Consider the following 27,226-nt stretch of genomic DNA (forward strand, 5'->3'; position numbering starts at 1 on the left):
TGAAAAGTTAATACAGTTACAAAAACAATTAGTTGAAGGTACAAATATGGGTATAATTAAAAAATTAATAAAATTACAAGACTATATCTGAGTATTGGGGCTGTTACAATTGCAAATGGTGTTAAGTTTGCACTTTTGGCTCGAGTAACTTCACTTAATACTATTCAGTTCTGTCATGTTTGTGACTGTCTTCTTTCCAGCTGCTGTCTTAATGATTACTCTGCCATCCTGAGTCCACACATTCTGAAGACCGAAATGGGATATGGCACTGTTTAAAATCTTTAGCCGTTCGTGTGTCAGATCTTCCCTTATTGTAAGCCCTGTCCTTGCTAACTTCTTCTTCTGGGTAAAGATCTCTGCCCTTTTTCGGTACGAGACAAATTTAATTATTATTGGACGAGGTTTGGTGGCACCTGGTAATTTTCGTCCCACCCGATGGCTCCTGTCAATGTCTGCCTTGGTCACTTCAACGCCTAATTTTTCACGCGCAACCTGTATAAGCAGGTTGTCCGTGTCTTCTTCCTTATTTTCTACTACTCCAAACAGTCGTAGACTATTTCGCCTTTGGTACTGTTCTAGTTCGTCAGTTGCGGCAGATAGTTTGACTTCCAACTCTCGTGCCTTTTTCTCGTATTCAGACACAGACTTTTTTAGTGCTGTAATTTCGGCAGTATTGGCCTCAACAGTTTCACGCATTTTGGCCAATACTGCTGCCGTTACAGTATCTGATATAGTGCCTGCTATCAGATCGAGATTGTTTTTATCGCGGAGCGCAGCATTTACCTCAGAGCGGACCAGCTCCGCTATACCGGGAGCCGCGGCCGCACCTTCCGCCAAGAGCGAGCCTGCCGCACCTGCTGCTTCCCCGCTGCTGGACGCGCTGCTGTTCACTCTTCTGTTTACCATTTTCTCGAAGATATTGGCGGAGCACAGAAAAAAAATAGCACTACTGCACAGAACACTGTTGTTTTCACGATTTCCACTTGTACTAGACAACACCACCTGCAAGAACACCTTCGAATTCAACTAAATTTCGCGAGCCGAACTTAACACGTGTTACACTGCAGCCGCCATGACTTACTGTGCCTTTATGGACAGCCCTGCAGGATTCATGGTGTCAGTTCCCTCCAGCACTACTTCAGATATTAGTCGAGTCCATGACACATCGTATTGCAGCACTTCTGCATGCTCACGGGGTCCTACATGATATTAGGCAGGTGTACCAGTTTCTTTGGCTCTTCTTTATATATTTTATGAATACATCATCTGTAGTAAAACACTAAAGTCAGATATGTGAATACAATATCATGGAGCCACACCTTAAAAGTTATAGTGATTTACATAAATTAAGCTTAAGTTAGGTACAAAAATGTACAATATCATGGAGTCACAACTTAAAATTTACAGTGATTATATAAATGAAGCTTCTGGTGAGAAAAAAATTTGTTAAAAATGCATCTCATTGAAGGACCCAGTGTAAGTTACATACAATATATTCACAGTACAAAATACTGTGTTATGTTCTGTGAAAACCCAGCTGATACATAATTTATGTGAGGTCTGTTCAAAAAATTCCAGAACATTCATAGTTTCATGCCAGTGGTGTGTTGGTGCAAAATGTGGTTGGTATCTGTCCATGCCTGTGTTTATTGTGTAACTGCCACAAGTTTCATTGTTTTATGTCTATTAGTTATTGTTTAGTGCTGTATTGAGTAGAATGTTGTGGTGCACAGTTTGTGAATTTCGAGATGACAGAGTTAGAGGAGCAATGCGTCTGCATTAAATTGTGTGAAATTCAAGAACACCTTAACAGAGACGCATCAAATGATGCAGAAAGCCTGTGGTGATGAGTGCTTAAGCCTTACTCAGTGTTACTAATGGTTCACACGGTTTTAAAATGGCCTGATGGAAGTTAAAGATGACCCTCATTCAGCACACACTTCAACGTGTACTGACAATGTACATATCAGGATCATCAATGAAATCATGTGCACCAGTCAAAGTCTCACTGCCAAGAGATTACAGAGGAATGCAACATTTCAGTTGGATCATGTCATGAAGTCCTGGCACAGCATCTTGGAATGCATTGTGTTGCCGCCAAGTCCGTCCCACAGCTCATTAGTGAGACCAGAAAGATCTTTGCTTCACAACCTTTGAAGAGCTTTTCGATTGTGAAAATGAGGACAAGGTGGATCCTGTGGACTTTTCTTTTATTTCTGAGGTTGAAGTCACTTTTGGAATGATGAAAATTTACAGTGATAGAAGAGATACCCGAAAATTAGCACTTTGTGCATTTCAGTAAGGGGCATACCAAGACTGCTTCTGGAGGTAGAAATGGCATTACAAGTGATGCATCAATTGTGGAGGAGAGTATTTTGAAGGAGATCATACACAGTAAGTAAAAGGTAAGCATAGGAAAATTTTGTGGACAAAGTTCTAGAATTTTTTGTACAGACCTTGTACGTTTAGTCAGAGAAAAAATGTTAACAGGATGTGGAGCGAATTTTGTCTAGAGAGACAATATTAAAGGCTTCTTGTGCAATGAAAAGGACTTTGATTAAAATTGCCCATCTTTGTTGATGTCGGAGAATGTATCACTGTCATATCTTGGTCATGCTGGGTTCCAAAAGGTAAAATTAGAGAAATTAGGTCACATGTGTCAGATGTGTTCAGTGTACAACAACTACAAATGTGTTAGGATGGAGACAAATTATGGTACTGCAAGCTGCTGTGATAGCTAGAGAAGTGGCTATAGAATTGTGGATAATATGTTCCACATTTCCCTTCTGATTTGTGATATTTATTTTTTACCAGGTCGCTGTCATTTCTTGGACTGTCACTCTGCATAGCAGTCATGTTTATGACAAGCTGGTATTATGCACTAGTGGCAATGGGAATGGCTGGATGCATATACAAGTACATTGAGTACAGAGGGTAAGTAACTTCACAGTCTTTAGAATCACCACCATAAAAATAATTTTCTCCATAGAAATACACTTTAATTGACAAGTTCATCAAAATTCTGTGCCACCTTAACCTCTTATGATCTGTTTCATCCCTTTCTAGTTAAATGCTGTATATTTAGAAGTCATTTATGCTGCTATACTCCCAATACAATTTTTGCTTTATAATTATAATTTTATGTATAAATATTTTACACATTTTTTTGAAAGGGCTGCATCAAATGTATCTAGGCTTTGCCCCAAATTGCAGTTCAACTGCACCTGTTGTGAAAGATGCATTCATGCTCTACACCAAGGTGGCAAAAGTCGCAGAACAGGAATACACACACACACACACACATACATATGGTAGTAGTACTATGTACACGAGGTATAAAAGGGCGGTGCAATGTCAGAGCTGTCATTTGCACTCAGATGATTCATGTGAAAAGGTTTTTGATGTGATTATTGCCACATGATGGGAATTAACAGACTTCAAATGCTGTATACTAGTTGGAGCTAGACACACGGGACATTCCATTTTGGAAATCGTTAGAGAATTGAATAATTGAGGTCCATAGTGTCAGGAGAATACCAAATTTCAAGCATTATCTCTCACATGGACAGTGCAGTGGTCGACAGCTTTCACTTGATAACAGCAGTAGCATTTACATACAGTACTGTGATGAAATTTGGTATTAGTGGGCTTTGGTGGTAAACGACTGACTTGATTGTCTTTGGTAACAGCACAACATTACCTGCAAACATCTCTCCTGGACTTATTGGTTGAACCATAGATAACTGGAAAACCATGGGCTTGTCATATGAGACCTGATTTGAGTTGGTAAGAGCTAATGCTAGGGTCTGAATGTGGTGCAGACCCCATGAAGCTGTGGAGCCAGGTTTTCAACAAGACACTATGTAAGCTGGTTGTGGCTCCGTAATGGCTTGGGCTGTGTTTACGTGGAATGGACTGGGTCCTCTGGCTCAACTATCATAGATTGTAAATGGTTGTGTTTGGCTACTTGGAGTCCATTTGCAGCAATTCATGGCCTTCATATCCCCAAAGAACGATGAAATTTTTGTGAATGTCAGTGCCTCATGTCACTGGGCCACAACTGTTCATGAATGGTTTGAAGAACATTCTGAACAATTCGAGCACCTAACATGAATCCCATCAAACCTTTAAGTTACTTGTTAAAGAGGTCAGTTTGTGCACAAAGTCCTGCACCAGCAACACATTCACAGTTATAGACAGCTATAAAGGCAGTATAGCCCAGTAGTTTTGCAGGGGATTTGCAATGACTTTTTGAGTCCACGCCACCTCAAGTTACTGCAGTATGCTGTCAAAAGGAGATCCGACATTATATTAGGAGGTATCCAAAGAGTTCTCTCATCTCAATGTATTTACATCTTTGATTCATTTATTCTTCATCTTTGTACCCTATCCCCCTTTCTTTATGTTATAAGTATTTGTCAGACCAGTGAAGAAGTAGTGTAAAAAATTGAAAGGCGCATCCTTGGAAAATTGCTCACAGGTTCTGCACAAATGCATCTACTTTTAATTTCGAAGTAATACAGTTCATCCAGATTTCTACTCTAAAAAATACAGTCATTAATAAACCTTGAACATTGCTGAACATTAACTATGAAATAAAACAATTTATCGTGTCCGGTAAGGGAGATATGAATGAACAGAGTGGTCCTAGTGAGAACAACAGTGTTGACTATCATATGGCAACTGTTTTCTAAGAGAGAGCGCAAAATAAATAATTGCATCTCAGGGTCAGAATTGTATGGTGAAGTGTTTTGATGTTGGATTTTGTTGACAAAGTTGTGACACAGTTGGTACATGAAGAACTTATTGAGTGGAGAAAACTGTCACATGCCTGCTTCCTCAACAATACAAGTTTCATTTAACGCCATCCAAGTACAAATAATTCACAGAAAATACTATTCCTGACTCTTCTTGAAACAAACAAAAGCAAGTACATCTAGAAGTGAATACCTCTTTGCAATTACAGCTGTCAGGTGGTATACTAAGTAACTCAAATGTTAATGCTGGAGAACACTAACTTTTTCATCAGGATGGGAAGCACCATAGGGTGAACCACTCATTCAAGCTAACACTGCACACTCATCTACAGCATCCAGTTGAACTGAGAACAGAGATCACACCACATTTGGAAAACAGACATGTCTGTGTTCAGGCCGAATGTGGGCAACTGGGAATAATATAGTCTATATTAATGTCCAGAAAACAACAAAGTATTGCAAGCTCATTGTAAATAGACCACTGAAGACTGTGTGGTACAAATCTACAAGCTGAAACAAGTGAGGCTGATAAACAGTCCACGGCAGCCGTTAAATATGATGCTGTTGTTTACCTGTGAGACCTGGTACCTGCAAGAGTATCAGTTTGCATCTCTCCTATTGACCTCACCTGATGTGTGCATAATTGTATTGATTGATCCATTGACACATCTGGCAGGATTACAAGAAAAGACAACTTTCTACGAAACCATGGACGTGGTGAAAATACTGCTCCATTTAATTGTGAAGTGTTTTGTAGGCCATTTTGCTATTTTTAAATGTAAACAAATTATAGAAAACAAAGTCCAGCAGATAGCTGGGTCTCCATAAAGAAAACAGCAACAGAAAAACATGTAGTGGTCGGCTGTGGCTGTGGCTGCCATTAAGTTCCAAGTATGCATAACTTTTTCCTGCATGTAGCAAGCATTTCAGCTCATCTTATGAGTTTTTTCTGATGACTGAACAGATAATTCCTGCCATAAAACATGCATCTACACAAATTGCCCTGAACAGTTGGTGCAGAAGGGTTGTAACTGACAGCTTTCTTGAATGTCACATGGCCTCTTCATGACTGTGGTGTTCTCCTTCGAACAAGAGGACAGTGGTGAACATAATGTTTCTCCACACTAAGTGGTCCAGGGTGCATTCTCTCCATGTTTGTACATTTATACCAGTCATCTTCATTATGTGTTTTGGCTGGTCCTTGAAGCCCCTAAGACGGGGCTCCACAAGTTCTACTGCCAGCGTAGAGTTCAACATAAAGGATTTGGCAGGGCAGCATGGTGTCACTCATGTGGTGAATTTGGAATAACCAATTTTTCTTTTTTCTCTTTTTTTATGTATTTATTTAAAGCTAAAGGAAGTATAGAATTCTTTATTCGAAATTCTCAAGATTCTTCTTTGATTTTCTGTAGTGGTCGGCTGTGGCTGTGGCTGCCATTCAGTTCCAAGTATGCATAATGGGTCATATCATGAATTGTGATGACCACTCTAGCTAGCATTGTACCATGAAGCTAGTTCCTCATGGTGCAAATCACTTTGAAGATTAATCATGGACAGATGTGCTACAAGCTTTCTACTGTGAACATCTTGACTAAAGCTGGATGACATTGCATACAGTTGCTTCCAAGACAGTGGAAACGCAACACATATAGTGGGAAAAAACTGGCAACTACTGCACTAGTGCAAGTCAAAATTATTCCTACTGGGGTCAACAGTGAACTGAGACCGAGAGGGCATCTCTCAGCAGTTGTGCAATCTCGAATGTCACACAACTGTGTGCTTCTGCTGAGAACAAAAGGTTAACTGGGGTTTCTGCCGAGGAGTGATGTGGCCCATCCATGCACAGGTTGGAGGTCTTGGGAAGAGGGGTGGGATTGACACTCACTGATTGTAGGAAGGGTTGCTCTCCCTGTGTAGGTGTTGCCTTGCCTTGCATTTGAAACTAATGGTCACTGAAACTTAGGGAGATTTAAGTCCTGGTGAGTATTTAAATGATTGGTGATCGCAATAATTGGTTCTCCCTATCCATTTGACAATTCTGTACTTTGGCAAGCTATCGGTGGCTTCAGTTGGCTAGGGAAAATTATTTTTAATGCTGAAATAAGTAAATTAATTTGTCAGCTTCTTAATTAATTTGATGTACAGACCCATGTCTCCTATCATTTAACCTGTAATTGCATAAGCAATCCGAAATGTGATTTGGGAATTGGTTTTATTATTATTTTACTCTCTCTCTTTGTAATGGGACTGAACTGGACAGCTGCTACACCACATGATCTAAACATCTTCAGAAAGTCTCCGGGTTACAAGACTCAAAGAGGTAGATTCAGCAGCTTAAACAAAGAGGGTTTTCTCAATCTGTACACATTGTGTTGAGGGTAGTGAATAATATCTACAAATACTGGCACTATATAAGATAGGTTTGGGTCCTTTGAGAGCGCATCAATATTGGCATTACAACTCATTGTCTTGAAAAATACTTTGTAATGATGTTTCCTTAGGAAACCATTATAACCACTGCGCTATCTTCTCTAGTAAGCTGGCCTGGATACCAAACAGAGATATTAGTGGCTTCTGGTCCGTTAAAGATAGATATTTGTGTTGTATAAAAACACGAGGAATTGGTGCACTATATGTGTATTATAACTAGTGACGCTCTTGTGAGAATACTACGTACCTTATACACATAATCTAACGATCTCCCACCTATATTTACCTCTGTAGAAATGAGTGGTCTGTACTTCATACTGCATTGCATCCATTGCTTAAGCAGTTGGCTCATCTGGTGTGCATGATGGCAGATAAAGTTTTGATTTAGTGCACTCTTGAACTGCTGGAAACCAAGTGACCTGTCAAATTGTTCACCTTTTTTGACAGTTGTTCTCAGAGGTATGAAATCTCAGCTATTCGAGATGTAAAACACATAAGGCAGTTAACATCTCCCAGGAAAAACACGAGCTCTTCCTTATCATAGTTGTCAGTTGCTTCTAAATGTGACTGTGTTGGGGTGCTGCTGCCTTTTTCCCAGAAATAAATACTAGGCGTTGGATGCCCAGCCTTTTTTTTTTTTTTTTTTTTTTAAAAAAACTCAAATTATATACAGATTACAATTAACTAAAGAAAATGTGAAAATGTGTAAATAATTCAAATTTCCTTGGTGTTTACGATCAGTTATCATACCACCATCTGGATAGTTCACACAAGAAAGGATGGGCCAAATGAGTTGCTTTAAAATGCTCTGAAAAATGTCAGGGTCACTGGCCATCCCAAAGGCATTTGTATGGATGTAGTCTAGATTAGATTAATACTTGTTCCTTAGATCATGAATACAACACTTCGTAATGATGTGGAATGTGTCAGTTTAATAAACGATGTCTGTACAAGATATTACATTACACAAAATATTGCATGACACTAATGTTTAAGTTGGTTTTTTTCCCCCTCCCTTAATTTATATCTAAAAATTCAGTTAATGAGTAGAACGAGTTGTCATCTAGAAATTCTTTTAATTTATTTTTAAATGTTGGTTGGCTATCTGTCAGGTTTTTGATGCTGTTTGGTAGGTGACCAAAGACTTTTGTGGCAGCATAATTTACCCCTTTCTGTGCCAAAGTCAGATTTAACCGTGCATAGAGAAGATCATCCTTTCTCCTGGTGTTATAGCTATGCACACTGCTATTAATTTTCGTAAGTGAATATATATACTGTGAGGTTACTGTGAGGATCCCTAGATTCTTAAATAGATGTCTGCAGGATGACCGTGGGTGGGCTCCAGCAATTATTCTGATTACACGTTTTTGAGCAATGAATACTTTTCTACTCAATGATGAATTACCCCAGAATATGATGCCATACGAAAGCAGTGAATGAAAGTAGGCATAGTAAGTAATTTACTGAGATTCATATCACCAAAATTTGCAATAACCCTAATAGCATATGTAGCTGAACTCAGACATTTCAGCAGACCATCAATGTGTTGCTTCCAGTTTATCCTCTCATCAATGGACACACCTATAAATTTTGAAAATTTGACTGTAGCTACAGACTTCTGTTCAAAGTCTATATTTATTACTGGAGTTGTGCCATTTACTGTACGGAACTGTATATACTGTGTTTTATCAAAATTTAAAGAGAGTCCATTTGCTGAGAACCACTTAATAATTTTGTGAAAAACATCATTTACAATTACATCACTTAGTTCTTGGTTTTTGGATGTTATTACTATACTTGTATCATCAGCAAAAAGAACTAACTTTGCGTCTTCATCAATGTGGAATGGTAAGTCATTAATGTATATCAAGAACAGTAAAGGACCTAAGACCAAACCCTGTGGAACCCCGTACGGTACTTGATAGCCCCCCAGTTTGAGGAATCAGCTGTTGTTTTAACATTACATGAACCACTTATTTCAACTTTCTGCATTCTTCCAGTTAAGTATGAATTAAACCATTTGTGCACTGCCCTCCTCAAACCATAATGATTTAGCTTATCTAAAAGAATTCCATGATTTACACAATCAAAGACCTTTGAGAGATCGCAAAAAATACCAATGGGTGATGTCCAGTTACTCAGAGCATTTAATACTTGATCAGTGAAAGCGTATATAGCATTTTCTGTTGAAAAGCCTTTCTGAAAACCAAACTGACATTTTGTTAGTACTTTATTTTTACAAATATGGGAGGCTACTCTTGAATACATGACTTTCTCAAAAATTTTTGATAGAGCTGTCAGAAGAGAGATTGGGCGATAGTTGTTGACATCCGACGTATCCCCCTTTTTATGCAATGGTTTTACAATGGCATATTTCAGTCTTATCGGGGAAAACACCCTGCTCCAAAGAGCTATTACATACGTGGCTGAGAATCCTACTTATCTGTGGGGAACAAGCTTTAACTACCTTGCTGGAAATGCCATCAATCCCGTAAGAGCTTTTACTTTTCAGTGAGTTTATTATTTTACTGATTTCAGAGGGAGAGGTTGGTGGAAATACAGTTGTTTCAAACTGCACAGATATGGCTTCTTCTATTAGTAGCCTTGCCTCTTCTAGTGAAGATCTAGATCCTATTTTCTCCACAACATTTAAAAAATGATTATTGAAAAGATTTTCAATTTCTGATTGTTTGTTAGTACACTTGTCATTCAGTTTTATGGCACTAAAGTCTTCCTGTGCTCTTGGTTGCCCTGTTTCCTTTTCAATAATATTCCAAATTGCTTTAATTTTATTATCGGAGTTACTGATATCAGACATGATACACATGCTTCTGGACTTTTTAATAACTACTCTTAGTACTGCACAATAGTTTTTATAATATTGAACAATTTCGGGCTCAGTACTCCCTCTTGCTGTTAGATACAGTTCTCTTTTACGGTTGCAGGATATTCTTATTCCTTTAGTTAGCCAACGTTTTTTATATGATTTATTGGAATTATGTTTAACTATTTTTGTGGGAAAACAATTTTCAAATACCCTTAAAAATGTATCGCGAAATAAGTTATATTTCAAGTTTGCATCGGGTTCCTTGTGCAGTTCATCCCAGTCTAGCTGCTGTAGGCTTTCCGTAAAGTTTGCAATATTTATATTGTTAATTGAATGCACTGCTTTGAAATTCTGATTTGATATGCTGCATGGAGCTATGTCATGTACTGTAACTAGCTGTGCACCATGATCTGAAAGACCATTCTCAACAGGATAAGCATTTATGTCCTTAAACTTATCTTGGTCTATAAAAAAGTTATCTATCAATGTCCTGCTGTTCTTTGTTATTCGAGTAGGAAAATCAATGAGGGAGCTCAAATTGAAAGAACTGAGTAATACTACAAGGTCATTCTTCCTATTACATACACTCTTTCAGGGAATCAACATTGAAATCCCCACAAATGACAATTTGCTTCCCCCTGTCTGACAGATAGCACAACAAAGCATCCAAGTTTTCTAGAAATAGCTGGAAATTCTCTGAGGGGGACCTATACACTGTTACAATTATGAAAGTGCCATCATTTAGTTTTAGTTCAGTGGCACATGCTTCCATGTTGCTCTACACAAAATTTTTTAGTTTCTAAATTTTTTACACTGTGGAAGCTTTTGACATATATGGCAACTCCTCCTCTCATCATATTATCTCTACTTACATGTGCAGCTAATTTGTACCCATTGATGCTAACCTTTTGCATATCAGTGACAATGTGATGCTCAGACAGGCATAGTACATCTATTACATTCTTAGTTTCTATATCTTCTAAACAAAGCAGAAGTTCATCAATTTTATTCTTCAATCGCCAATATTTTGATGAAATATACTAACTTTATTTTTCACTTTACTTTTTTGAGTATCTTGAACTTTTTTAACATCTTTAGTACTTGCCTGGCTGAGTTTCCCACTGGACACTGATCCTACACTAAAAAAGAGTTTCCACCATGAGATGTAGTTCCTCCCCCCTTTAAATTTCCTGCTATCAGCCCAGCCAGTTTACCCTTCCCTTTCTGGTTGAGGTGTAGGCCATGTCTAATACAGTTCCACCTACAGAGTGAATCAACAGGAACCACACCAATGTGTGACCCTGCACCAGATCCAAGTAGCCGTTCCAACTCCAAATTAACTCTCCTGACAGAAGAGCTCAAATGGGGTCGGTCGTAGCGCTCCAGAACCGACACAAACCCAACACTGGTATGACTCGATGTTGATGCAATCTTTGCCAGGTCACACACTATGCTGTACCCCAGATCTCTGTCAATACTGTTGCCCGGCCCACCCACAACAACCACGGTATCTTCCTTAGTAAAGCCTCTACATAGTGAACCTAAATCCTCTGTAACCTGCCTCAGTCCAGCACTAAAAGGGGAAATAATTACCACCACTTGTGACTTGATGCCAAGCACCCAACTTCAGGTATGTATGGGACAGATCTGTCTTTCATTCCATTAGCCCCCCCCCCCCCCCCCCCCCCCCACACACACACACACAAAGCAGACTCAGTCTGCACATTAAGCAAGCAATAAGAGAAGCTGAGGTGAAAAACGGAAAGGGAATTCAAGTTCTGGGAGAAGAAATAAAATCTTTGAAGGCTTCTTGAATTATCAGCTGAGTCAAGGCATCATTCAGTGGCAACATTTTGACAAATTGCCTCCTGTAAATCAGGGAGTCGAGAAACGACCCCTGCAGCACTCCTGCACATATAGGCCACCTGCCACATGAACGTGAAAACCCAGGTCACACAGGTATGACATGATGAGTCTGACATGTGGTGTCGGAACCCCCAGTACAAAAAAATTGTAGAGGCACCCATTTCAAATGCAGTCAAAGGCCTTGGAGGTGTCAAGAAATACCACCCCTGAGTACTCTCGATGCTCCAGGTCTCCTACCGTGTCCTCAACAACATGCAGTAGATGGTGTTGCATGCTGTGGCCATGCTGGAAACCGAACTACTTTGTGGGAATCAACCCCTCCCTGTTCATATGCTCCATGAACCATTTGATATGATTTTTTTCGAATACCTTAGATAGAACAGGGAGCAGACTAATCAGCCTATAGTTTTGTGGAAACCTCACGTCTTTGCCTTGTTTGGGAAAGGCAACCACCTCCGTGTGTTCCCATGCAGAGGGGTAGTTGCCAGTCCACTGAACATAGTTGAAGGCATTTGTGATAGACCTCAGTGCATCTGGTGCCAGTTGTTTCAGCATAAGAGCTTCCACCTGGTCACAGCCGTAGGCCTTCCTGATATTTAGGGAGCGAAGTTGGACATTTACTTCCCCTCAGCGACGGGTTCAATGGCATCACCTGTGTAGTCTGCAAGGGAAATGGGCAGCCATTTTTGTACAGTTTGTGTGTGTTCTTCATCTGTATTATCCTGTATTGGTGTGAAGTTGTTCACAAAGCTGTCAGTCAAGACATTAGCCTTGCTGTCAGACTTGCAGACAACCCGCCTGCTGACTTTCAGAGGAGGAAGATGGTGCCCTTTCCTTGGTAACTGCTTAGTTATTCACCAGGCAGAGCCATCTTCAACACAAAGCATGGCTACTTTATCTGCCCAGTCTTGGATTTCAGTGGTTTTCCACCGCCACCTTTATTTCATGATGCAGCCAGTTTAGGTGGCATTTGGTGGCAGGATTGTGTGTAATTTGCCATTTGTGGAAAAGCCTATTTTTATCTGAAAAGGCCTGCAATATCCCAGGGACTAGCTGAGCTTATCTGTCAGGAGGCCTTTGTGTACCCCTTGGTGTGGTAGTGTCTACAGCTCGGAGAGTGTCCACTGTTAGCTGTCGCAATGTCTTGTCTGCACTGAGGATATCAGTGTCTCGGGTGGCAGCAAGAGAGTCTTGTAGCTCCTCTCTAATCTGTTCCCAATTTACCCTTCATAGCTGCCAACATCGTTCTGGTGACTCCACGCCGTTAATGTCTTATGTTGGAAATTACCAGCAGGTAGTCTGACAAGAGGGCCATTTAACTTGTGGTAGTAGTGAGGTGTCCCACTCCCCTCATCACTGCAATGTTGAGCACATCAGAGCAGCCGTGTGCATTGTTTTAGTAGTGTGTCGGGTCACATGGCCCTAAGACTACTGCATTGTGCTGGCGAACTACATGCAGTGGACAGCGACCACTATTATTTATTACTCTTGAATGCAACTCAGGGTTTTTTGCATTAAAGTCTCCCACAGCAAAAGGTTTACCATGGAGAGACAGTAATGCTTCAACATATCTTGGTTTTAGTGGTCTTCCAGGTGGCCGATAAACTGAAATAAATGTAATCCGACCTGACATTGTTTCTCCTGCAATAGCAGTGGCCTCTGTTGTTGCTAGTTGTGGGACCTGTACAGTATGGTGTTCCAGCTAGGTCTTAAGGTTTTAGGAAGATTTCCTGGATGAGGCAGATGTCAACTGTCTCATCACGAAGGAACTGCCGGAACTCTCCTACCTGTGGACATACGCTACATGCATTCCATGTGCATGGGGTTAGGCCATGGACTGTATTATGAATGGTGCACCTATGTTGCCTCTTGTGGTTGGCCAAAAGGGCTGTCTGCATTGCCATCTCAAGCACAGTGGGAAAAGTCTGGAGCAACGCTTTGACTGTTTTTACAATAGAGTGGAGCTCATTTCCTAAGTCCTCATGGTTAGCACCCGTTTCCTCATTTGCGGAAGTGTTTATGTTTCGCAGGCATTCCCTCTCTGGTTCATTCCCATAAACGTTTACCACAGCTTGTTGGGCAGCCAAGCGCTCCCTATTTGATCCGCGCCCGGTAGCGACTTCACTAATGGAGGAGGTAGTCAGGTATTCCCTATCCAGTCCCAGCCCATTGGCCAGCAACAACCATTTGCACACTTTTCCATATGAAGTTGTGTCAATAGAGCCTGACCGGAGTGGGGGTGGGGGGTGTATACCCTTTCCCCTCGTGACATTACTAAAACTAAGGCCAGGAGTAACTTGTCTGGCCGGATTGTTATTGGCATGCTGCTTAGTGTCGGCCTTTCAGGAAGTGTCACATCCACGATAGCTAGCAAAGTGCTTTTAGCACAGGTTCTTTTCCTCTGGCTTTGCTTTGCACTCAAGACTTTCATCGGCTCAGCACATGTTATGCTTTTGGACAGCATAGTGCAGATCTTAGCTACATGGTTTAGGCCTTGACACCAAAAACATTGTGCCCTCTGGCCCTTGCCATGTTATTTTTAAACCTGTATTCCAGTGATTTTTGCAATGTTTTTCAGCTGGAATACTTTACTGTTTTCTATGTTGTCAATCAAGTAACCTTAAATAGCGAGGTCTGTTTATTTGCATGCAGCATTTTCATGCGGCAGACCACCCTGATGCCAGAACTTACTTCTTCCAGCTCCTTTTTGAGGTGGGCAGGGTCAATTTGGAAAGGTAGTTTGTGGAACACTATCTTGAGTAGCCTGAGTGGTTGAGATGAGTGAGTATAGTCTGGCAGACCTTGGGGCTTAGCCACACCCATAGCCACATCGTAAGCCTCTCATGATTTTACGGTGACCTTAAAAGTGTCTTGGCCCACTGTTCTAATAACGACAGAAGATTTAGGCTGATCTGCTCTTGAAAACTTTAAAAAAATGCTCAACCATTTTTTTAAAATGGGAGGAGGTGCGACTGTCTTTGGTCTACTTGGCTGTGTGATATTGTCATCAGTTGGCATGTCAGTGAATGTGACATACCAGTTTGCAGTTGGTAATGGCTGTACCTGTGTGGGCACAGCTGCCCTGAGAGTGTGCTTCCTGTTCGGCACTCGGAAGCTGTCCTTGGTGGGAAGGTCACCCTTGGTGGCCTTCGTGCCCATGGCAGAGGACTTCTTCTTTGTGCGCACCTTAGGCACCTTGCTTTTTGAGGGCAGCAGATTTCTTAGAGGAGATATCCTCAGAAGCTGCCACAGGACACTTCCTCGAGGATGGATCCATGTCAAGTTGTTCCTTTGTGGTCACGTCCACCTCCATATCTGGTTCCCAGCCAGGATTAACCCTTTCAGGAATGTAAGACCTTCAGTAACCACAGTTGTGGTCGCAGAACCCCCTGAAATGCCAGTTGCAGCTAGTCACTGTGTCATTTGCTTGTGAGACTGGTGTCTCGTCTGCAACACATTTAGGAGCAGCAAGGCCCAATCCACCACACTTGCTGAATTAAGGACTGTGTTGCCTGTGTGCGCAACCGAAGCTGCATCCGCCGACATAGTGCTTCTTGCATCAGCACCCATAACGAGTACTGACTAAGTGGCCAGCACACCTTTGCCAGCATGGTGAAAGCTATACTTGGCTACTGTACTCATAGCATCATCTCTGTACTCTGACCAGGTGAATTCTGTACTGCTGGCTTTGCTGTTGTCGAATGATGAACATTGTATGGATTCTTGCTTCTGAGAATAGCATGAGCACATGAAGGGTTCCCTGGCGCTAGCAGAAGCTATAGTGGGACACTACAACAGTGGGTGACAGTACAACACCATTACAAGCATTGAGGTTTGTTTACCAATAATGGTGTGGGTGTAGCATCTGCTTTGAAAGACAGTGTCACTTATTCTGTGGAGGAGGGACAGGTGTGGAGTGGGAAAACTGAAGGATTCCTACAGCTGTGTAATTATGGGTCACTGGCAGCATGTGGCAATGATGGTCCAGCAACAATCATTGTAGCTGTCATATGAGCAACCATCTAGGTTTGCTTACATGTTCTGTTTTTCCATAGTTCAAAATATTTACAGGAGGTTCATAATAGAAATGATTTTTTTTCATGCACGAGTGTGTTGAGCATTCAGATCTTAATTATGAAAATCTTAGTACAGTATAACAAATTAAATAACTTCCAAAGTGAGTGGTTTCTGCTAATTAAAATGGGCCACTTTATTTTGGAACTCATTAAATTGCAGTTTAAAATGTTGAACAGTGCTGATACGGACACTGGATAAATGTTTAGTAGTCACGAGACGTAAGGCAACTACTTATGCATTTTGAATACTCTCGTAGTGAGAATATCTGGAAAATTTTACAAAAATCAAGAGTAGCACAGTGGTGGTAGCTGTAAGACAAATGAGTAAATATAATAAAGAGTTCATTACCATTTTTGGTAGTAAGTCTTATCACTGAAAGTAAAATAATTAAAGGACAAGGATAACTGTAATAATTCCAAGAGTATGCAGACCTTACCAGTGCTAGTTTTATTGCATTTCATGAGATTTTTTTAAATTATAAATGCTAGTGTCTCATCCATGGGGATGTTGGTCTTTAATGTCCAGGGAGCAAGAAGAGTGTTTCCTCAAACAATGAGGTTCCTGTTGGTTACTGCCATTTTTAGTCACACACTTCCAAGACTAATAGCGCCCTTTGCTCATGTACTTTCAGCCATAATTGAGATATGGAAATTTTCTCATTGAACATAAGGGATGGAATCTGGACATCTTGAAGAATTGAAAATTCGTACACATCAAACTAAAAATCCATCTAAAGTAGTTAATGAGCAAACTGGGGTACCCAATCAGTGGTTCTTCAGTATATTTGATGACCTGCTGATTGCTTAGATTAACATTTGTTTGCTCTAGATCTCTACCAATGCTTACCCATGTTTTCCAAACATACATCCAAATGAGATTTCTATTCTATTTACCTTCCTCTTTTTGCCCCTCGCCCAATCTCTCATTAATTTTCTGTGATGGTAGCTTGATGTATTAGAGATGTTTTATTGCTGCCCCCTTACTCTCTGCTTAAGTTTGCTATTTATTAATTGTGCTTAACTAGTGATTTTTACAATTTGTTATGCTATGTGCCTGTTTCATCATTCAATTTTTGATAAAATGTCACTGTTACTGATACTTATGCACATATACAGTGGCTTTTAGTCTTTGCTCTTCTTATTTAGTGGCTAGTGCCTACGGCTTCTCTACTTTCCCATATTTTTCCACAATTTAATACAAAAGTTCATCTATGTACTTCTTTCCATGATATACTGGATGATGAATGAGTTGTTTGAGCCATTGCTCCTTCACTCTGTTCTTACACTGCTATAAAAATATTTTATTGGCTTGTAAGCCTAATACATGTTATATAGGCACCTTGCCAAACATGCACTGTCATTTCCATGTAATTCTGACAATGACACATTTTTACTCTACTCTACTTTGTCATTATCCTTCTTCACTGATGTTCCATCTGTCATGCCTTGGGTACTCAATTACATTCGAGAATGTTTCATATTCACATAACCCCATACTGCCTGTTTGAAGTTCTTCTCCTGGTGTGGTACAGTTTATTCATGCTCTCTTTATATTGTATTTTCTAGTTTGCCTTATAATTGCCATCACTGTGCTACCCTTGAATTTTGTAACCTTTCCCAGATATTCTGAAGTTCAGTGTATTCAAAACATGTCAACAAAGCAGTTGCCTTACATATAGTTACTACTAAATATTTATCCAACATCTGTATCACCAATATTCAACATTTTAAATTTCAGAAAATGAGCACATACTTCTTGCTTGACTATGTGTCACATCTTGATATTAATTTGCACTTTAAAGTTACATCAGCGTCAATTTTCCATTGACTGAATTACTTGTGTGAAGTGGTTATTCAAAATATATCTTTGTTTTTCAGAGCGGAGAAAGAGTGGGGTGATGGAATTCGTGGTCTAGCACTGTCAGCAGCACGTTACAGTCTCCTACGGCTTGAAGAAGGGCCACCTCATACTAAGAACTGGCGACCACAAATTCTTATTCTGTCTAAGCTCACTGAAGACCTTGTTCCAAAATATCGAAAATTATTTGCATTTGCAGCACAGCTCAAAGCAGGTGAATTTGTCATTATGCACATCCTAAGACCTTGTAAATAGGATTATCCAATAAGTGGTTCAAATCCTGAAAAGATTTTGTAATTATTTATTATTTAAAATTAGATATCATAATTATAAAGTAATTTAGCCTGCTGCTAGATTATTGCTAGCTTTTTCATAGAGTAAGCCATATACTGCTTTTAGTCACTATCTCTCATACATCTAGATTCTTTGAAAGATGGGTTTTATGAATACATTCTTACAATTACTACAAACAGAAAATATTTGAAGAAAAATAAGCTTTTACTTCTTACTTTCTATGACATACCCCTCACATAGTTTCAAAATCCCTATGTGTTAAAAAGAAAGAGTATAATGGTAAGAAATTTGAGCTTCACTCAGTTTGTGCATGTCATCTATGAAACATTGACTACTGACTAGTGGTCCCATGTTAAAAAGCATACTGATGGGCATGGCTATTATGCCTTCATGTAAGTGGTGCATTAACAGGTTTCACTTATTATATCAGTGGAGAATCCCCACATTTCCATTCTAGGTTGTGCTGTTTGTTCTTTGGCTTAAAAATGATGGTGATACACAAGCAGATGACGTCATCATAATAGTAGAAGACTCAGATGGAAGTGTTGTTTGTTCCCTAGAGAATAGACGCTCATGTTGCAGATAGTTGGTCAGATTTACATATGGTCCCATTCTTGTTTTCTCAAATAACATAATTTATATTATTATTATGTTGTATGCTTTAAAATTCTGGTCAAAAATTTATCTGACTTGTAAAACAATGTTTTTTTTTTTTTTTTTTTTTTTTCACTTTAATATTTGTGTAACTTAGAATTATGTGTGCCTAAATATGAAATGAACAACATGAACCAAGACTCTTCTAAATCAAAAAATAGCAGAAATTACAAAACTCAGTTGACATTCTGTAAATATTGTCATGAAGATGCAGTAACATCGGGCATAAAGAAGCAGTGAGACTGGGAAGATTGCAGAATACAAGCATTGTGTAAAATTGTGCCAACACCCTGTTTTCTGGCTTCAGCTTTTTCCTTTTACTAATTAGTATAGCATCTGTGGAAGGGATCTAAGTTACTGATATGCCTGTGCTTGCCCAGGTTGTGTATTGACAGTAATTGCAAATCTATCTGGAGTGTATACAGCCACACTACCTGTAGCCACGTAATAGAGTTCATGAGAAAGCAGTGTGCCAGGAAATAAACAAAATGTAGAGCTGTTGTATGTCAACAATCCAAAACAAACCCTTGTATTTGTCTAAGGAGAATAAATGAATAAATAAATTGTTGGCAAACTTCCTCTAACGCAAAGTAATGGAAAGTGAAACACTTGCAAGAAGCCAGGACAGCTAACCACAAAAACTTGTAATATGGTTCAAACAATCAACTTTCACAGGGAACGTTTACATGCGGTGAAAACCAGTGAAAGCCTCTAATTCATATTATATGTTTCCACCACTGAAGCTTGGAAAAGTTTCTCTTATACTTTGGTTCAGTGTCAGATGCCAGTATTGCAAAGACTTCATACAGTGAAAACCAGAGAAACTGAAACAAGGCGGAGATTCTGCAATACTTTGGTTCAACATCATATGCCAGCATGCAAGGACTGTTCAGTTGAACAGTGCATGAAACTGTTTATGGTAACCAAGTTCACTCAGTGACATAGGCATTATTTACACCAATGGTTTCCCTATTCCAAGGAAATAATGCTTCATTGACCTGACTCAACTTCTATGAGGTTGGTTCGGTTATTTTGAGAATGGATAACTTGTTTTCCAAAGCTTCCTTATTCATTAGATTTAAACATACAACAAGAAGGTTCAAATAGATGTAGGTTGCAGTATTTGTGCAGTGGTGAAGATACTCATATGGGATAGAGCTGCTTTGAATCAGCCTTTTATGCAGTATTCAGCATGCACAACAAGTGTATAAGAATACATGCCTCATATGCCGATATCTTCATTAGTCATAAAATGAAAGTACTAACAGTAAGCTACAGTTTACCTCTTTCAGTTGCCTTCTGTTCTGTTTATGGTTTTCCATAATAATGACAAAAATCTAGAGTTAAGTTTGGATGGTTTCCCTGAGTAAGCATTGAGCTAAAATATGCACATCTGTTCTGTTAGAGAGAAAACTTGTTTTTCTTGAGCAGTGTGAAGGAATTCTCTAAAGAGTAAAAAACAACTGGCTAAATTATGTTCGAGTCATGATACTAAATTATTTTTTTAGAAAATCAGTACTTTAATCATAGTTTTGAGAGAATGTAATATTGATTATGTAAGTTACCAATAATTACATTTTTTCACAAAAGCTAGTATTAATGGGTGAAATATTGTAGTGGGGGTTACAGGATCTGAAACTACACTGAGGTGACAGAAGACATGGAATAGTGATATGCACATATACAGATGGCAGAAGTATTGCATATGCAAGGTATAAAAGGGAAGTGCATTGGCAGAGTTGTAATTTTTACTCAGGTGATTCATGTGAAAAGGTGTCCGAAGTGATCATGGCCTCACAATGGGAATTAACAGACTGTGAATGTGGAGTGGTAGTTGGAGCTAGATGCATGTGACATTCCATTTTGGAAATCGTATGAGAATTTAATATTCTGAGATCCTCAGTGTCAAGAGTGTGCCAAGCATACCAAATTTCAGGCATTACCTATCACCAAGGACAATACAGTGGTCAACGGCCTTCACTTAGCAAATGAGAGTAGAGGTATTTCTGTAAGAGTTGTTAGTGCTAACAGACATGTAATAGTGCATGAAATAACAAATCAATGTGGGATATATGATGAGTGTATCCATTAGCACAGTGCAGCGAAATTTGGTGTTAATGGTCTATGGCAGCAGACAACTGACATGAGTGCCTTTGCTAACAGCATGAAATCATTTGCAGTGCCTCTCCTGGGCTTGTGACCATATCAGTTGGACCCTAGACAATTGGAAAATGGTGGCCTCATCAGATGAGTCATGATTCCAGTTGGTAACAGCTGGTGGTAGGGTTCGGCTGTGGCACAGATCCCACAAAGCCATGGACTCAAGTTGTCAACAAGGCACTGTGCAAGTTGGTGGAGGCTCCATAATGGTGTGGACTGTGTTTAGACGGGATGGATTTGGAGCTCTGGTTCAACTGAACTGATCAGTGACTGGCAATGGTTATGTTCGGCTACTTGGAGACCATTTGCAGCCATTCATGTTCCCAAACAACGATGGAATTTTTATGGATGGCAGTGTGCAGTGTTACAGGGTCTTTTGTTCACAACTGGTTTGAAGAACATTCGAACTAATCATTTGGCCACCCAGATTGCCCAACATGAATCCATCGAACATTTATGCGACACAATCAAGAGGTCAGTTCATGCACAAAATCCTGCACCAGCAACATTTTCGCAATTATGGATGGATATGGAGGCAGCATGGCTTAATCTTTTGGGTGGGAACTTCAAAAGTTGAGCTGAGTCGATGCCACATCCAGTTGCTGTGTAAAGGAGGTTCCACATGATATTAGGAGACATCCCATGACTTTTGTTACCTCAGTGTGATGTATGAACGCCTTTTTCATATACTCTATGAGTTACACACATACTTTATACTATACACCAGTGACCGTAAAATTGAGGCACATATATCACATGTGCTCAAATACTGCATGAATATGCCTTCTCCAAGTTGTAGATAGTTTTTGCAATAAACCATAAATTATAATTTTGCTTCTGTGTGGAGTCCTAGCCTCTAGAAATTTTGTGAAGGAAAATGTGATCTGTGTAATAGTAATACAGCCTACTACAGACTTCACAAAAGACCAGAAACTGCTTCATGGCTCACTTCGCGGCATTAAATGAACAAATTGACAGTGCAATGTAACAGCAACTACACAATGTACAATACATACCAGCCACTACATTCCTGTATGATCAATCAGTCAATCAAATCGGTGATCGAGGACCCTGTAGATCATGCGCCGACCTCACAATGCTCCTTCATAGATGCGATCTTGTGCACTTGGATCCAGTTGTCATGAACTCCTAGTTGGCAGAGGTCTTTCTGTAGCCCATCCTACCATCTCTTCCTGGGTCTTCTGATTGGATGGGTACCAGTAGCAAACTGTCTCTTGGCCATGTTGTTCTTTTTCATTTTGTAGCACTGCTGTAACTGTAATTTGGCTATGACTAGGAAGTGGTCTGTGACCGCATCTGCTCCTCTGTACGATCTCACATCCATCACACACTTCTTGTGCCTCTCATCTATCACCAGGTGAACTATCTGATTGACAGTGCTACCATGTGGGGAAATCCAGGTGCCTTTGTGGATCTGTTTGTGGGGAAAAAATGTTGAACTCACCACAAGACTCTGACTTAACACAAAACTGATTAACGGCAGGCCATTTTCATTTGTTTTTGCAAGTAAACTATCTTTTCCAATTGTTGGTCTATACATATCTTCTTGTCCCACTTTCGCATTGAAGTCTCCCAGAATAATCTTAAGATTTCTGTTGTTGCTAATGCTCTCCACTGTTCTTTCCAGTTCTTCATAGAATTCACTCTTTTCCTCTACATCACTTACATTTTTTGGTGCATATGCATTAACAAGAGTGAGATCTCCGTACCTATGTCTAATAGTTATACATGCTAACGTGTTGCTGACTGCACTGAAGGCCTTCACTTGCCCTATCACCCGCTCACTCACCACAAATCCTGTTCCATGTTCATGCTTAACCATTTTTTTCACAACCTCCATCATCACACATTATTATTATTATTATTAGTTGTGGAAGTGATCAGACACAAAGCATTGACACTTGAAGTCTTCCCATTACTGAAAGTTCTGAAAGTAAGGATTCCAACAATGAACTGATATGCAAACAACACTTACAATGCAGACATTTTATTTTAAATGGGAGGTGTATTGTGTGGGTGAAGCAAGTGTCACCAGGGTGAGGAGTGGTGCAGAGGAGGCATGATTTGTAACCAGTGTCTACCCTCAATGTGGACAGTTAGTTACCTTTCTTTTCTGAGAGGGATTTGTAGGTAGCACTTCTGATGCTCAGAGATTTGCTTAATCATTCCATAAAACGAGGCTACTAGAAATAAGCAGTACCAATGACTCATTAGTTCTTGAGCCAACAGACACCTACAAAAACCAAACATCATTTAATAACTTTTGTAAACATTACTGGAATTAACAGTGATCTAATAGATAATTACAATACGAATCAGTCTATATCACAAAAATTTATTAAAAACTAAAAACCACACAACAAAATCGTAGCCAGTTTTGATTTAACTGAAAATCGTCTTCAGACCATGTCTCATCAGATGGTGACGGAGTATTGGTAAGTACTGGAGGACACCACTGGTAACTGCTCAGACTACCTCCTTGCGGTTCTCCAACACTTACCAATGCTCTCCCATTGTCTCTGCTCACCACCTGCTCAGATATTGTCTGTAGATAATTTTTGACTAAATCGAAACTGGCTACCATTTTGGCATGTGGTTTTTAGTTTTTAATAAATTCTTGTGATCTGTACTGGTATTTTGAATATAATTTATCTTCCATCATTTTCATCTACATCTACATGGATACTCTGCAAATGCCATTTAAATTTCTGTCAGAGGGTTCATCGAACCACGTAGGAGAAAGTTGGTGACTGAAATTTCATGAGAAGATTCTGCCACAATGAAAAATGCCTTCATTTTAATTATGTCCATGCCAAATCCTGTATCATTTCAGCCACACTCTCTCCCCTATTTCATGATAATACAAAACATGCTGTCATTCTTTGAACTTTCTTGATGTACTCCGTCAATCCTATCTGGTAATGATTCCACACCGCGTAGCAGTATTCTAAAAGAGGATGGACAAGTGTAGGTGTAGGCAGTCTCTTTGGTATATCTGTTACATTTTCTAAGTGTCCTGCCAATAAAACACAGTCCTTGGTTATTCTTCCCCACACCACTTTCTATGTGTTTCTTCCAATTGAAGTGGTTTGTAATTGTAGTTCCTAGGTATTCAGTTGAATTTAGGCCCTTTAGATTTGACTGATTTATTGTGTAACCGAAGTTTGACGGATTCCTTTTAGCACTCATGTAGATGACCACACACGAGTAGAGATTGTCTCTCATGTAGGAGTAAAGTGAATTTTTATCTGCTTTTTTTGAATGGGTATGTTCTTTGTTTATTTTTGGAGGATCTGCCTGTTACAATATCCAGTCTTGCTATGACAACCCTGTGTTCACTTAACAGGGTATCTGCTGTGATGCTCATATTAGCTTAGGATTATTTGTTATAAGAGGTCAAGTGTATGTTCACAACTGTTTACTATTCACTTGTGCTAATGAACTAACTGCTCAAAATAATTTTCGGAGAATGAATTTAGCACAATTTTGAATGATGTTTTGTGCGTACTTCCAAAATTAAACATGTATTTTCTCCAAAATATCAAGGGTAAATGAAAGTCACCACCAGCTACAGTTGTACGAGTTGGGTGTTTGAAATCAAACTCAAGTTTCCTTTGAACCTTTCAGCAATTATATCATCTGAGTTGGGAGGTTCGTAAAAGTTGCCAAGAAAGACCTCTGCCCATACTAACTCACAGGAACTATCTACTTAAATTTCACGACAAGCTAAACTACTTCTAACAACAACAAACATGCGACCACCAACAGTGTTTAGCCTATCCTTTCGGAACACCGTTAGGTTCTTTGGAAAAATTTTGCCTGAACTTATCTCCGGCTTTAGACAGATTTCAGTGCCTATAATGATTTGAGCATCAGTGCTTTTTATTAGCAGTTGAAGCTGTGGTACTTTCCCAACACAGCTACGACAATTTACAACTGTTCTACCGATGGCTCCTGTATCTACTTTCTTCCTGTGTTGGACCTGCACCCTTTGTGACTGAAGCCCTTTTTGTGTTTTCCCGAGACCCTCTAACCTAAAAGACTGTCCAGTCCGTGCCTCGCAGCCCCTGCTACCCTTGTAGCTGCCTCTTGTGTGTAGTGTTCTCTTGACCTATTCAGTGTAACCTGAAACCCAACCACCCTATGGCGCAAGTCAAGGAATCTGCAGCCTACACACTCGCAGAACTGTCTGAGCCTCTGATTCAGTCCCTCCACTTGGCTCTGTACCAGAGGTCCACAATCGGTCCTGTTGACTGTGCTGCAAATGGTCAGCTTTGCTTTCGTCTTGCAAGCAAGACTGCAGCCTTAACCACTTCCATTAGCCACTCTAAACCAGAGAGAATTTCTTCTGATCCAAAGTGATACACATCATTGGTACCGACATGAGACACCATCTACAGTTGGCTGCACCCTGTTCTCTTCATGGCATCCGGAAGGACCCATTCCACATCTGGAATGACTCCACCTGGTATGCACACAGAGTGCACACTGGCTTTCTTCCCCTCCTTGGCAGCCATGCCCCTAAGAAGCCCCATAATGTGACTAACATTGGACCTACCAACTACCAATAATCTCACCTTCTGTGATTGCCCAGATCTTGGAGGCTGAGAGGTTTCCTCTGGAACAGGATAGGTGATGGCATGTGGCTGAGCAAAGTGTCAGCCACAGACAGCATCTGGAACCTGTTTGTCAGACTAATTGAGGAGGCCTTACTTGCGACCCACTGCGAAGTCTTTTGCTGCCTGCCATGCCTCCCAGGTGACCTCCAACTCAACCAAGTGTGAGGGGTCAACCTCAATGTGAACAATTACTGGGCTGGCCACCGCTGAGGACCAATTGGAGGACTTGGACATGCTGGCTGTCCATTGTATCCCCATGACCGGCCCACAACAATGGTGCCCATTCACTGCAGTTTCAAGCTGTATGACTGAAGCTTCCAATTGGAGGACTTGTACGTGCTGGACGTCCATTGTAACCCCATGGCCGGCTCACAACAATGATGCCCTTTCACTGCAGTTTCAAGCTGTGTAGCCAAAGCCATCACACCTTGGAGCCAAGAACAAAGTGTCACCAACTCAGCTCGCATCCGCACACAACAACCACAGCCCCTATACAGACAAAGACCAAGGAAAACTACACTACCCAGATAAAGGGATTATCAACATGTGCTGTGGAACTCTATTGTAGAAGCTGACAAAACTGAAAGAACTGTGTCTAAAAAATTAGATTGATATGCAGAAATTCAAAAACCAAACGACTGAAGCACTCTGGTGAGACTAAATAATTTGCCCCTGATTAGGAACTTGTAATATGTCGCAGAATTGGTTTACTTCCAAACGCAAACAAAAAGCAAGAACTGTGTCTATGCAGAAACTCAAGGCGCTAAACTGTCAAAGCACGGAGATGAAATTATACAGTTTGCCCCTGGTTAGGAACTCATAAAAGTCACAAAATCAGTTGCTTCCCTGTTGCTGATTCTGTCTCGGCTGGTTTATTTGGAAAATAAACGAGTTGAAAGAAATTTTTTTTCATTTTAAGGTCTAGATAGCCATTAATGTTGATGGTGGAGGGGATGGGAGGGCTACTAGCTGGTGACCTGATTGCACTCAGAGGTACTGCTCTCAGGTAGGCTTGTTGAATCAACACAAATTTAAGGTATGCAATTGACATTGATAAATTTGCCTCACTAAAGTTGGCGGTAACTTAAAACGAGTGTAGTCCAAAGTTATACATTATCTTGAGACTTGTCATTTCTGCCATTGCATCAGCTGTAATCCTAAATGGCTTTCCTGAGTGCACAATTAACATTTAATGTAAAAAGTTGGTCATAAACTAGCTTCACATGGCTGCAGCTAGAAGATGATACCTAGACTAAGTCTCACAATATTCTATTCTTATAACCTTAAGTACAGTCTGTGGAGTATGTAAAGTGCATGATGTAGCATACTGTATGCTAGTATGAAGTAAAGCGTGCTTTATTTTCAATTGGAAGACTCTCTCTCTCTCTCTCTCTCTCTCTCTCTCTCTCTCTCTCTCTCTCTCTGTGTGTGTGTGTGTGTGTGTGTGTGTGTGTGTGTGTGTGTGTGTGTGTGTGAGAGAGAGAGAGAGAGAGAGAAGCATATAAATTAAGAAATCAGCTATGAAACTTACATCCCACACAATTCCACTCAGTTGTCCTGTGCCAAGGCCTCAACTTCTGGTGAAGAATGCTCAGTTTGATAGATGAATCACAATGACCAACCTATTGTTTATATGTGTCTGCTGCTTGGTGCTTCATGTGTAC

The 27,226-nt window shown here is 40.1% G+C and overlaps 1 protein-coding gene across 1 annotated transcript in view; it reads left to right on the top strand.

Moving 5' to 3' along the window:
- Positions 1-27,226, top strand: part of LOC124616271 (solute carrier family 12 member 6) — a 255,635-nt gene that overhangs the window by 149,732 nt on the left and 78,677 nt on the right. The window contains exons 11-12 of the mRNA XM_047144575.1: positions 2,815-2,934; positions 17,835-18,028. Coding sequence (XP_047000531.1) covers positions 2,815-2,934; positions 17,835-18,028 — 314 coding nt within the window. The remainder of the gene's footprint in view (positions 1-2,814; positions 2,935-17,834; positions 18,029-27,226) is intronic.

This window comes from Schistocerca americana, chromosome 5, assembly GCF_021461395.2.
Source record: "Schistocerca americana isolate TAMUIC-IGC-003095 chromosome 5, iqSchAmer2.1, whole genome shotgun sequence".
NCBI lineage: Eukaryota > Metazoa > Arthropoda > Insecta > Orthoptera > Acrididae > Schistocerca > Schistocerca americana.